A 13,850-nucleotide genomic window follows, 5' to 3' on the forward strand; every position below is an offset into this window, starting at 1 on the left:
AAAATCATTCGTATGCAAAGGCTTTGCATAAGCAAATAACAGCAGAAAACCTTTTGGGAAAGTATACACGTACATAGTTTGAATCTTACTATAGTAATATACTTTTATTTGTATAATCATAAAGCGAAGAGCGGGCATCATTGACCCCAGTACTACTTATACCGTCTGCTGCGATCACCAACCCGTCTGTCTGAAGAGGCTTTTAGTCCAGCAGTGGACTGTTACAGGCTATTGACGATGATTACATAACATAATGTGCCACGTCAACCAAACAAATTCATGAATAAGGACCCCATACTGAACCGTTAGTATAAGATTTGCAAGCTCGCAATCGTAGAGCCGTTTTCGAAACATAAAAATATCAGGACCCTTTCAAATGAACCAAACATCGAAATCGGCTTGCACGTACCAACAATTTACCATTAGATAATGCATTTTGCGGAAACAGCAACATTGTAGGTACAGCTACCTACAATTTTGTTACAAGTTTATTAGTGTTAAGTGCGCTGAGACTGAAAGAGAATCGCTTAGTTTGAGTGCTGATTTCTCTTATCGTAATTTTGTAAATCACAATTAACCAGTTCCAGTAATAATTGTGAGATAATGAGTGTTAAAAATTTGCAATAAGCATTGGAAGCTAATCTCAGAATTCAATTTAAAACTGGCATCTAATAAGACTGATGACCTCTCTGGCTTAGCGATGTGAATGAGACGTTTGATGACCGTACGAAGCCAATTAGCGATTTAGCATTTGATACCAGTCCAGAGCTGTCTTACCCTCGTGTACATAACATGTTCAGGCGTTTATTGCTATCAATAACATATGATTATATCCGTTAGAGCTTACCGACGCTTTAGATTGGAGCAGCTCGGAGGGTCTATGATATTTCTCTCTGCTATGGCCAGCAGACAGAGAAATGCTGCGTATGAATTTGATAACTTTTTTCTGCTCTGGTTTATGCTCCGTATTCGTACAGTTACCTCCCGATTGGCGAGACTGACTTTTATTAGCATAGCACCACGAATTTGCAAAACCACAACTTTAAACTCCCTGGCGCAACGGTGAGCGCTGTAAATTAGGTAGGACGCCCCGGGTTCGATTCCCGGCAGGGGCAATATGGGGAACTTATAATTTCTGAACTTTCTCTGGTCTGGTCTGGTGGGAGGCTTTGGCCTTTGTGCCGCTAAGCGATTAAGTGTTCCGGTGCGATGTCGCGTAGAAACCGATTAGAGCTATGACTAGACCACAGAATAAGCAATTGACAATGGTTCAATCGCTCAGCGCGCAGAACCAATAAACCAAAAAGAAGAAGAAGAAGAGTTATTACTACAATACTCCCTTACAAATTAGCCCGCTACGATGAGATTGCAGACATAGGCTAACTTGTATTGGAATAAAAAACTTTTACTGACAAAAAAAAAGTGACAGCAGCCATCGAAACAAGCAAGGGGTTACAGCAAGGGGTTAAGTATAATATAGAATAAACCTGATGTAAAAATATGTGGAACGGTGGAACATTACGATTAAACTGCCATACCATACCTTAACCTTACCAAGTCAGCATAATTCTATCTTACTTGGATTGGATTTGATACACAATGAGCAGTGGCGTGCATAGAGCGTATGCACAGGGTATGCAGATGATATAAAATTGAATAAAATCTCTAGAATGAGTTATAAATACTTGAGGGTAGGATTTTTTTAACTCTTGCGATGCCTATCCTTAAGTTTTTTATAGCTTGTACTGGATATTTTCTTCATTTTATATCCTGTGCATACCCTGTGCATACCCTCTATGCACGCAAATGACAATGAGATAATCGTCATCGAATAAAAAAATAAGTTTAATTATTACCTTCTGTGTATGTTGACCTTCGTTGGTGTCGCGTAGATGTTGAAGCATTCTTCTGTTCGGTGACACTTTGGTTAACGGAGTTACAATTGGAGGAAGGGTGGTCGAAGGCTCGCATTCCGGTCCAGGCGGGTGATCATAGTCCACTCCACTGACTGCACACCGTCTGAACACCATCTTGTTTTCAGTCAACGTCCCAGTCTTGTCGCTAAATAAATAGTTAATCTGCCCCAACTCCTCAGTTATGTTTAACGCTCGACACTCTGTCCTTGTGTTTGTGACTGCATCGTACATCTCAACGTCCTGATGTATGTGGTACACTTGCAAAAGCTTGGTCATTTCTATAGTTACATAAAGAGATACTGGTATCATGACTTGCAGTATTATAATGTACGTCCAAAATATAAGCAGGCCTTCGTAAGCTGGTTTGCCTGTGTTAGGTATGAACGGTGTATTTTTGGTAGGCAGCTGACTATACTCGTCCAACCAAACTTTACAACCAACTGCTCCCGCGCAACACAGAAATAACAGGACTAGAACACACCATATAACGTCTGTGTTCATTTTCTTTTCTAATTTGGAACATTTGTACCTTGGTCCCCCGTTATTGAGCATAGCCTTCGTTTCGTGACCCGCGTATACTACAATGCCTTCAACAAAATCAGTGTTCTTTATCGTACACTCCCGTAGTAAGAGATTCTCTGAGTTGAGCGGTACACGACATCCATTTGGGTGGGATATCGTACCCGTGAACCTATATATTTTCGTTGATGGTCTCTCCACTTCTACAGAGCTTCTGAACTTTATCGGTGAAAATTCTAATCGCTGAAAGGGAAAAATAAAAAAATATTAGATTCGACCAAATCACATGCTTAAACCTCAGGTGAGGAAACCTGCATGCCTGAGAGTTCTCCAGAATGTTATCAAAGGTGTGTGGAGTCCACCAATCAGCACTGGGACAGCGTAGTGAACTACGGCCTTAATTAACCCCTTCTCTTTGCGAGAGGAGACCAATACGCTGTAGTAGGCTTGGCAAGAAGTGGGAAATTTGTATTCCCACGTTATTTCATGTATTTTAGTTGTGGCCATTGTTCGAGTTAGATACGAGTATTTGTACCCATCAAATTATAAATAAGCTGTCTATTTATTAAGGTCAAGTAGGTGCATCATAAGTTAACAGTTCAGTGAGCATCTAGTTGTGAACTACATACTAACAATGGGACAACTTTATGATGGCCTAATAGCATAAAATGTCTAGATAGACGCCAGTGAAACACAAATTAGCAAAGATATTACTGTACAATTTAGCGGGACATTGATTAAAGAATTAAAATAGATTTTTTACAAAGCAATTCTTTCACAAAATTTGCATCCTCATTCAATTGTATTAGGCGCTAGAAAAACGTTGTAATTGTATATTTATAGACAGTTTGCGACAGGTATCAATCGTTGATACCTAAATAAAAACAGAACAATAAAACCCCGATGAGGTTTTGAGGTTTTTGTAATTGAATATTGCGCTTAAGCTACTAAAGTCCCCGACATAGTCTAAAGGATTTGGAAGCTGAAGTGACAGTGGGCAAGCCATGTCTGTGGCAGAATTAATGGCCACTGAGGGAGACAAGTTCTGGAGTAGCGGACCTCGATGGACCGATGGAAGGTATCGGGAAATGGCGGAATAAGGATGACCGGCACTCCCAAAAATTGTAGTGGACTAATACTTTTGATTGAATGAGTTCTCAAAGTAGCTTACCTTATCTCTAAATCCAGGCGCTACTACTCTCTGTTTTAAGTTAGTTTCGCCATCCAGATTGCAAGTGTCCAGATAACAGATCCCCAGGGGGTTCGAGGAGTGTAGCAGCACCATGTCTGCTGGAACAGCCTCGTTGTTGGACAGGTGGACTAGATCTCCCACTCGCACATCTCTCCATTTCACTCGCACGTATCCCACTGATCTGGAGACAAACAATAAAATCGGTATAATTTGAGTTTAAACTTTACCGGAAGAGGTGCTTTATGAACTAGCTGCGCCGGTAATATAATGTTTTGTTCGGAATAAACCACTTATGAGTAAGTTTACTAGATAGTTATTAAAGTATAGTAGATTTAATTAGCTTTTTAGTGTTACCTCTTAGATGAGAATCAAAAGAGATTTTTAAATTAGTTATAAAATATCTTAGATTAAGATAATAAACAGTAAGTTATGTACAGACATCACTAACACAGCGACATAGTCGCATTATGTGACTAAGCTCTTTAAATAACGAGAAAAAATACATAATAATGGTTGGCTGGAATCAAACCCAGGACCTACACATCCCATGGTCAACATTCACTAGACGATTTGGCAGTTCTTCGGTTAATAAACTCCTAAATGATGTGATAAATAAATAAAAACAAAAGATTCAATGAACAACGAAGTATTTGTTTGAAAGTAAATTACACTATTAGACCGTATAAGCGAAAAGTTATGGCCGGCCTTAATTCTTTTATATTCATAATCTGTTGTTAAAACTCGGATTACTCGTGTGACCGTCACACACGTGGTCATGACCCCAATGCACTCTCTGCTATTACTTATTGCAGATTACCACGGAGTTGCAATTATAGTGAACATTTATAACCGAATACTTATGCGGGTGCTTAATATGGCAACTCTACCGAAATATGTTTATTGGTGATTGTTTTAATTTGGAAAAGAAGTCTTCATCGGAATTTTTAAACAAGGACACAAGATATTCGACACGCATTTTTTTTGACAGTACAAGTTAGCCCTTGACTGCAGTAGCCTATGTAGATAGTAGCGGGCTAAGCTGTTAGGGGCAGACATGGTCGCCGCGCCGCCGCGTTGTTCCCACACGCCGCCGCCCGACCCGTCCAAGTCACGCGGCGTGAATGACGTGAGGACATTCATTAATTAACAAAAGCCTCATACTAAAACAACTGTAGTAGCTGCACTTTTATATAACTGCCTTAGAACTGGGATTAAACTTCTCAATAAAGGTTGTTATCATGACCCTCAAATAAATAAATACTGTATAGTGTGTGTTCTTGAGAGAGCCAATATATGAACAGTACTACTCTTTTTTTTTTCTGCACTGGATACGAATAATCGCTTGACGTTTTTGACGGTGGGGTGCTACCACGGCTAAAGCATCTACCTAGCCGGGAATCGAACCCAGGTCTTCCCGACTATAATACCACAGGGGATAACTTAAATCATCATCACACTAACCCATTATCGGCCCAATACAAAGCACGGGTCTCCTCCCACAACGAGTAGGGATTAAGGCCGTTATAGTCCACCACGCTTGCCCAGTGCGGATTGGTGGACTACACACACCTTTCAGAACATGCAAGTGATATTTTAATTACTTAAAATATACATAACTTAGACAAGTTAGAGGTGCGTGCTGGGATTGAACTCAGCCCCCCGAAAGTGAAACCGAGCTCCCTACCCAATGCGCTATCACCGCTTCATAACTTCAGTATCAATTGTTAAATTGAATTGAATTGTTGTTTTTAGTTTAGTATTATATTGAAAAAAAGAGTTCTATGCAAAGAATCGAAAATATTTGCCAGCAGTCAACGTCAAATAAAGAAAAACCGCTGTTACAATGAAAAAAATATGTTCGCATTTCGTAAACGGTTTGGCGATGCCGATGTTATCGAGGCGTCATTCTGTCGACGTTTATTTTAACCCGATAACAGCGTTCGCGAATAAAGCAACAAGTAACAAAGGTAAGGCACAAAAAGAAAGCGATTGTCGATTGTAACAAAAAGTGATTCGGTGCTTTCACTCTTTACTTGTATCTGGGATCATCGTAATAATTGTAATTGAATCGGCCTACAAATGAACAATGAATACGAATTACAGTCGCTAAGACTGATAAAGAAGGCATATTATATAATTTCGGCATCGGCGCTATGGGGGCCGTGGCTTAGTGGTAAAGGCGCCTAAGTTCGATTGCCAGACAGTCGCAGATTCAAAACCTGTCGATGCCAAAATTTTTAAACAAACTTGCAAACCATTACATCGATGTGTCTACAGATGTCCTGAGTTTGATAAACTTTAGTTATTTTTAGCACCCTCAAAATTAATAATTCATTTAGTTCAAGTAAGCTCACTTGCCAAGCACTTTTGAAACGTCAAGTCTGTCTGTCTGATTGTAGTCACTCCATCAGCGATTCCGAAAGCAGACTCTACTGAGCAGAAGCTAGCAAGAAACTCAGCAGTTGTTCTTTTTAAATATTTGCGTTTTTTTTTTCTCACTCTCTTGTATATCTCAACCCTATCGGCATGGCGGCTTAAAACGGTTAATTTCGATTACTTTTAGTATTCAAACATCCATAAACAGAACATTAAGCCCTAATAGCAATTATACTAAAAATAAATATGGGACTAATGTAATTAGTTATAACAACGAGCTAACTAAAAGTCAAACCAGATTAAATCTCGAGTAATTGAGTAAACGAACGAACGCACATAAGATCTTTAGGAGAACGCGCTAACGTCGTTGTCTCGTAACAAACGCAATTAGCGCACACTCGCTACTCGATACGGTGTACATCTGCCGCCTTAGGTGCGTACAATTATAGAGGCCTTTCTGCACCAAAGAGGTCATCAAATAGCTCTATTAAACCATCGTAGTTTTATTAAAGCTATAAAAGCACCCTGCAAGGTGAAACCTACTTTATTTTCTTCATGATTATTTTCATTAGGAGTCTTTGTATTTCACTCGACATTGTTTGGACAGGTGAGAATTAAAATTTCAAGGATTTATTTGCTACATACGATTACTACTACAAAACTGTTAGACAGTTCATTTATTATTTATTCCTCTGTCGAGATAATATGCAATTATTTTTCAATAAAGAAATACAGTTTCCATTCTTATTTGTGAACAGTGGTAATTTTATAAGTTACGGAGATTGGCTTGAGCACTGTAAGTTTTAACTTTTACAGTGATTATCGTTCACACAATAGTGGTATGAATTATGAAATTTTCAAAGAAAAAAATTTCAGCTCATAATTTATCCAATTAATTCACAGAATGCGCTTCCAAGATCTTCATCAGAGTTTATAACAAATTTAAATAGTAATAACTACAGAATGGATTTGAAATATTAAAAAAAGTTGTTTCACACTGGACGCCTCTCGCCTCACCCAGTCGATTGGAAATGGCCGGTTACAAATCAAAACATTTCCTGACAAATGTTGCAACGACAAAATAAAAATATGTTAATTTTACATGTTGTTTATCAAAGCACCAACTGACACTTGGAGTCATTCCAGCGGATGTTAAATATGTAAACAACATGTATGGCGATAAATGTAAGACACTCGGAGGAATTAATCTATAACATGATAGATGTCAGAAAATTAGATTATCCAATCGTTTTTATTAAAGTTCATATCACGCTATTAAAAGTAGACGGCCAATTGGCACAGTGGGCAGCGACCCTGCTTTCTGTCTCCAAGGCTGAGGGTTTTGTTCCCACAAATAGAAAATGTTTATGCCATGAACATTATTGTTTTTCTGTGTCTCGGTGTTTATCTGTATTTTATAGGTATTTATGTATTTGATTCATAAAAAAAATCATCGGTTATCTTAGTACCCATAACACAAGCTAGGCTTACTTTGGGGCTAGATGGCGATGTGTTAGTATATTTATATTTTTTACAGATAGAGATTCGGACACGGCCGCACTCCAGTACACTTGGCTGAATTGAGAATTTGAGATCACTCAATGTGTGAATGCGGTCTGGATGATGGTTCAACCTATCATATACACTTTTCTGCCCTAAACTCCTGTATTTATACTTTATGATGTTCTCACATTCAACAAAGTAACGCGATATCAGCTTGCATTAAACTTGTTCTTCGCTAATTTCTAAATCTTTTATTTTCACTCTCTTAGTCCTATATTAAATTGTTGGATAGCCGAGAGGCATCTGCATACCAGTATTGATTCTCCATTGTACCTACGTGATAAATCTGAATTGGGTTATCGCGTTGAGATAACAGTAATGTAACCAAACATGACTCCATAGCATATTGTTACATCAATCACGAACAACCACTGCTTCCATTGTTATAATATTAATACAATTGTTTCGATATGGTATTTTTATCTTATGGATCACTGTTTGAAATCATATCGTTCCATAAAAATTACAACATTTATAGTAAGTAGGTTTGACCACTGATGCCTTAACTAAGTAATAATCCATAAAGGGCTACCCCCCTTTCCTTTTTTTTACTACGACATCACAAATAAATATATCACTCAATCTAGATATTAATTATTAGTTTTCGTATGACCAAAATGTACAACCCCAAATAATTATTGCAATGACTTGTGTCTATCTGAGCGCATGAAGTATCATCAAGACAACTTCTTACTGTTGCTATAGTAATCTGTGAACCCATTTGCACTTAAATGAAAACACAGCAGGTCTTATGGTTGTCAATGCGTAATTTTCAAGACTTTGCAATGTTATTTCTAAAAAAGTATTGATCTTAGTATTTTTACTATTCTATTAAAAATATCAGATTTTCCTTTCATTAAATTTATGTCCTTATAGGTATTCAGTCATAAATACAATATTGTTGGAATTATTGAATAGAAACTCTATTTTCGTCCTACAACGTCTATTGAGATTTCTTGGAAAGGTTTGGTAAACATTATTTACATAGAAATCGCATTTGGAATGTTTGTCCCCAGCTTAATTGAGTTTTTGTGCGTAGTATGGGATGACAGGTGAAACGAAAGCGTAAAGCAATTACTGTATTTGTTTACTCTAGGCGTGGGAATTTAACTGTATAGCCCCATTGTATCATCCGGAGTTACTTTCGTTGCCTTTATACCGTTATGTGGGAAAGGCTTATTGAGAAAGTGTAACCCAACTTGCAAAGTAGAAAAAGTTAAGAAGAAGAACTGTATTTTACGTTCTTAGCTCAGTAGTGGCTATGCATGGCTTGAAGTTCCACGTTGATTGTTACTGATCTGGTGAGTTTGCTAATGACAATATACTCATCATCATATCAACCCATTTCCAGCCCAGTACAAGGTAGGGGCATCCTCCCACAATAAGAAGAGTTTTAGGCCGTATTCCACCAAGCTGGCCCGGTGCGGATTGGTGACAATATAGTATTCAACTAATATTCAGTTTCCCGCCAGGAAATGCATCACCTTCTTGGCTGTGAGTTAGTTTTGTCCTCTCTGCAGGGCTAGTTAGTTAGGGTTAGGGCTTAGTTTTGTCCGCCACTGGCGGCAGATAAAAATTATATCCCCTGACACGGGATATAATGAACGTGCCCACCTGCTAAATCACTGGAATATGGAATAGGAGAAGTTTACCCCCGTTTATTAATACACATATGTTATATGGATATTATTTCCACTTGTGCGCCAGTGCTGTGAGAGTTGATAAAGCGTTGGGAGAAGATAAATTTATAACCTTTCCCGGGGATATAATTGTCTCCTGCCCATGCTAGCCGTGCTGGAAGTTTGCTTAGTCTCCTCGGGATATAATAGGTATACATGTCCCTCAAAAGATGCTAGCCTTATACATTTGAGCTGGGTTGTCGCAGATTAAATGCAGAGATGTATTCACCGCTTCTTGGTACAGACTGCATACATCTGTATCCCGAAGCTTTTGTATTTGTGGTTTCTGATGGCCTGTAGCTGATAACCATTAAAAGGGGGTTTAACAGCGTCATCGAGAGTTAAGCCTTCTATGAGTTAAATCTGTACGCAACTTGAACCGTGGGTTAATACGTCTGGATGATGTTAGAAATCTGGGATTTGATATATTATCTGTTTTGTCAACGATATAAAAAAAATCTGATTCCAATTCTAATTTCGAATTATTAAGGCTATCATATTCACAGAATTGAAAAATTCATTTCAATATATTATATACTAGCTGTCCCGGCGAACTTCGCCGCTTAGAACTTTTTTTTTTATATGAATGTTATCTTTTAATAATTATTATCCTATTCCGGTCTAAGAGGAATCCAAAAAATCTAATATCATAAAAATTGGTCCAGCTGTTCTTGAGTTATAAATGGTGTAATTAACACAACTTTCTTTTGTATATATAGATATCTGTGGAAATACTTTGAGACGTCTTGTTTATATCCCGATTCTTTTTTAATTTTGCGCAGGCGATCGATGTCATAAAATCGCAAAACAATGTAACTATCTGAGAGCGTACCTACTGCTAAACCTATAAACGCAGGTGATTCACAGTGCTTAATGAACGCGAAGTGTTTACTAACAACGATTTCGATGGAAAACCTTTACCTACTGCTGGCAAACGAACTGGGTTATATGTTATGCGCAAATACGTCAGAAATCAACAATTACTATAATATTTCCAATAAACTGGTAATATTGAAATTCTTCAATGCTTATGGTTAAATAATAAACGATCTAGTAGCCATGAATGACTCAGAATCGAAATATCTTTGAAAATTAATACCTATAAATGAATTATACAGCACGTTAAACATATTACATAAAACCCTGGTCCTGTAAGATTTGTGTCTTGTCGTTTACGCCAATTCAGCGATAATCGCTAAAAATCGAGCCTTTACCGCCGAATTAGCGTAACCGACAATTATATTTTTTTTTACATAATATGAATTTTTATTTAAATATTTTTTAAACTGGTACTGTAATTCGGCGGTAAAGGCTCGATTTTAGCGATTATCGCTGAATTGGCGTAAACGACAAGACACTTTATCGATCCCTTTTATGTTTGGTATCGCTGTCGTGCGGTCTAAAAAGGAAATCGACTAATACGTCGCATGCGTTGGCGGCAAGGTTTACTTGTACATACTTAACAATCACGGTATAAATAAGTTCTTCAATAAAGCCTAATATGTAATGGCCATGTATGCATATTGTCTCGGGAGTCTAGTGGTTAGCATGTTCGGCAACGGATCTCGTGGTCCCAGGTCAGATTCTTGGATAGGCTAAAATTAGTTGTATACGTAAAATACCTAAAAATTATTTACATTTCATTTCACTAGAAGTTAGACAGCAATCTTGAAGGATTTTCTAAGGGTGATATTTATTTTACTAGGCGCGAATGAGATCGCTCATATACACCATTTTTACAACCTGAATACCAGATGTTATTCATTGTCTGGTTGCAGGGTCTCTGAGGGAAGGGACTAAAGTGTGTGTATTAAATCGCACCGATATTTATACGAAAATACCCGCAGACATCACGTGACATAAACACTCGTGGTATGTCAAATATTATTACGAGTTCGAGGTGTGTGAAGTCCACCAATCCCTACTTGGCCAGTGTGGTGGACTACGGCCTTAATTAACCCCTTCTCATTGTGAGACCCATGCCCTGTAGTAAGCCGGTAATGGGTTGATATGATGATATAAATAAATTATGTTTATTCTGTAGGGTGACTGAAGAAATTTACGAAATTATAAGTATATAATATATATATATCAAATTATGATATTTTATAAGGTCATCAAAACTTAGGGGATCATTAGTCTATCCAAACTGGAGTTATAAGTCCATTTTACGAAGCCTTCTCAAACAGGCAGAGCTGATGTTTCTTAATCGCTTATAAAGTTAAGCCTACTTGAAATAAATGTATTTAGAATTGTACATTTAAATAAATCACTATAACGACTTTACGATTACGTGCGTGCAAGTATTTCATTAAATTGTGTAAGGTTACATAACAAACCCCTATGTGTTCTACGTAGATAAATGTATGTTACACTAGAACACCGTAATTTTATTGCTCGTCAGTGTTTAATTGAAATATTATTTTTTAATCAACTAAAACGTTGAAGTGTACAGTTATAAAGTTGATTGCGCGCTTAAGCCAGGCTTTTATAATGTTGGTATACGATAACAATAGTTCCATGTTTACATTGCAATAAAAAGTATCAGCAAGCACGACAATATGTGGGATAATGATAAAATGATTGTTTAACAGTTTAACGAGTGGATTTGATAGAATTGCTTGCGTGCGGCAACTCCGGACACGTCATTTATCATCTGTGGGCATTTGAGGTATCTATCAACACGCCTAGGAGACGACAGCGCACTCGTCCTATACAATATAAAGAATGTGTATGTGAATGTGTGGTATTTCTAGAATCAATTCGAAAATATTCTCACATCATAAAATTTGCCGCTATGTTGCAGCTATACTGGATGAAATAAGCATTTTCTTTTTCATTCATTAAAAACCATACATAAGAAAACGGAACCCCTTATATATAAGACTACCAACACGTCATTTTATTCAAGAAAAAAAACTCTGAATTCACTGGATGGAAAGTTGTGAAATTTGGAACTAATTCAGAGGATGAACTAAGAACTAACTATTTTTAGTCATCGCAAAAACACAGGAAATCGAAACTATCAATATGTCCGATTGTAAGAACTTAGAATTCACATGTCACGAGACTTGCGAAAGACTCGTGTTTTAGCTTTTCCAGTACACGTGAAATAAGCGAAATAAAAAGTGCTAGTTTTATATGCTAATAATCCCTAAATTAGAAAGGAAGGAAAAGAGAAAAAAAAAATATCCACAAACCGTCTTAACAACTATTCAAACTAACAACAACGATATATTTTGGGCCGAATGGTCAAATACTATGACAGAGGGAAACACGTAAAGTATAGCGTCCTTCTCTCGGGAAAATTGGGAGCATGTTGCTTTTTGCCTCGGACATGTTGACGTTGCGAGACCGCCGAGCTTTGATAACATAATATATAACATATATACCGATTACCTACACTGTGGCATTGCATTAATGTAGAGCTTGACATAATTAATGTACTGCGTTTACAGATGCTCATTAATGACAAATCTTGTACCGGACTCCAGTCACGTTTAAAGTGCCAGGGGCCGGTTTTATGACCCACACAATGTCAGAGCGTTCGCTTAGGTCATGACACAATTTCTCGTGATATACCTGCTGAGGTTAGGATTTCTATTCCAGTTGCGTTTATTTCACTACGCACTGTAGGTCGCAGTTTTATTATATGTCTCTTGATTGTTTGGTATTCTAAGTGGTTATAACGGTTTGCACAAACAATACAGAATTCTTTTCGCTGGCCCACTGGCAACAAACGGCCATCTTGGTTCATTAAATGGTGCCAGCAGCGTCTTGCATGAGCAAGTTATTTTGCTACTTTAATAATCAACGATTTATGTGACTTCTCTTATTTTGGCTTGATAGTACCACTAAACAATGTCGGTAAATATAATTTGAATAACATATGCAATGTTAAGCCCGCTACCGTCTTAGACTGCATCAACTCTTGCCGTCACTCGAGATCAAGTGCCGACAACGAGTCAAGTGCTAACTAGTGGTATAAAAAAAAAAAAACAATGTGCAGCGCAGCAAAACCGAAATAAACGCAGAGAAAGAACGCGGGCCTTTCGAGTCTAAAATGAATTTTGTGTGCAGTTAAGATTCCAATGTAAAAAAAATTATTCAAACCATCAAAGAAGTCAAATATACACTTAAATTGAACAATATTTTGATCCCTCACACTGACTATCCGTTAGCCGTATTAGTGTGACCAAGAATAATATGATGTACCGATATTAAAAACCCTGAAGAATCCGGGTTGAATGGCATGTAATAAGATGCAGCATGCAGACACCTCATGTTTATGCGTATAAATCCTATACCTATCGCCTAATTTACGTTTAACTTATTTTATGAGTCAAATTATTTTAGCGAATTTAAGCAAAATTTCTTAATTCCATTATTAATAAAAGCCTATTTGGAATTTGGGATTACCGAAAAGGGGGTAACGGATTTTTTATTATTCATACACTAGATTGCTTGCAGCAATAAGGCTGCCTTTGCATTCTTTTCCTGTGTGTATACGTGCAATAAAGTGTTTCTTCTTCTTCTTCTCTATCATTCTCATCATCAACCCAATACTACATGGCACAGGTCTCCTCTCAGAATGACGCGGATTTG

General features: G+C 37.5%; 1 protein-coding gene across 1 annotated transcript in view; it reads right to left on the reverse strand.

Moving 5' to 3' along the window:
* The window catches only part of LOC120623633 (phospholipid-transporting ATPase VA), a 106,566-nt gene that overhangs the window by 24,928 nt on the left and 67,788 nt on the right, over positions 1 to 13,850 (reverse strand). Inside the window, exons 2-3 of the mRNA XM_039889730.1 lie at positions 3,607 to 3,808; positions 1,857 to 2,678 (exon numbers count right to left, since the gene is read on the reverse strand). Of these exons, the coding sequence (XP_039745664.1) occupies positions 1,857 to 2,678; positions 3,607 to 3,808 (1,024 nt within the window). The remainder of the gene's footprint in view (positions 1 to 1,856; positions 2,679 to 3,606; positions 3,809 to 13,850) is intronic.

The sequence above is a fragment of the Pararge aegeria genome, chromosome 5, assembly GCF_905163445.1.
Source record: "Pararge aegeria chromosome 5, ilParAegt1.1, whole genome shotgun sequence".
NCBI lineage: Eukaryota > Metazoa > Arthropoda > Insecta > Lepidoptera > Nymphalidae > Pararge > Pararge aegeria.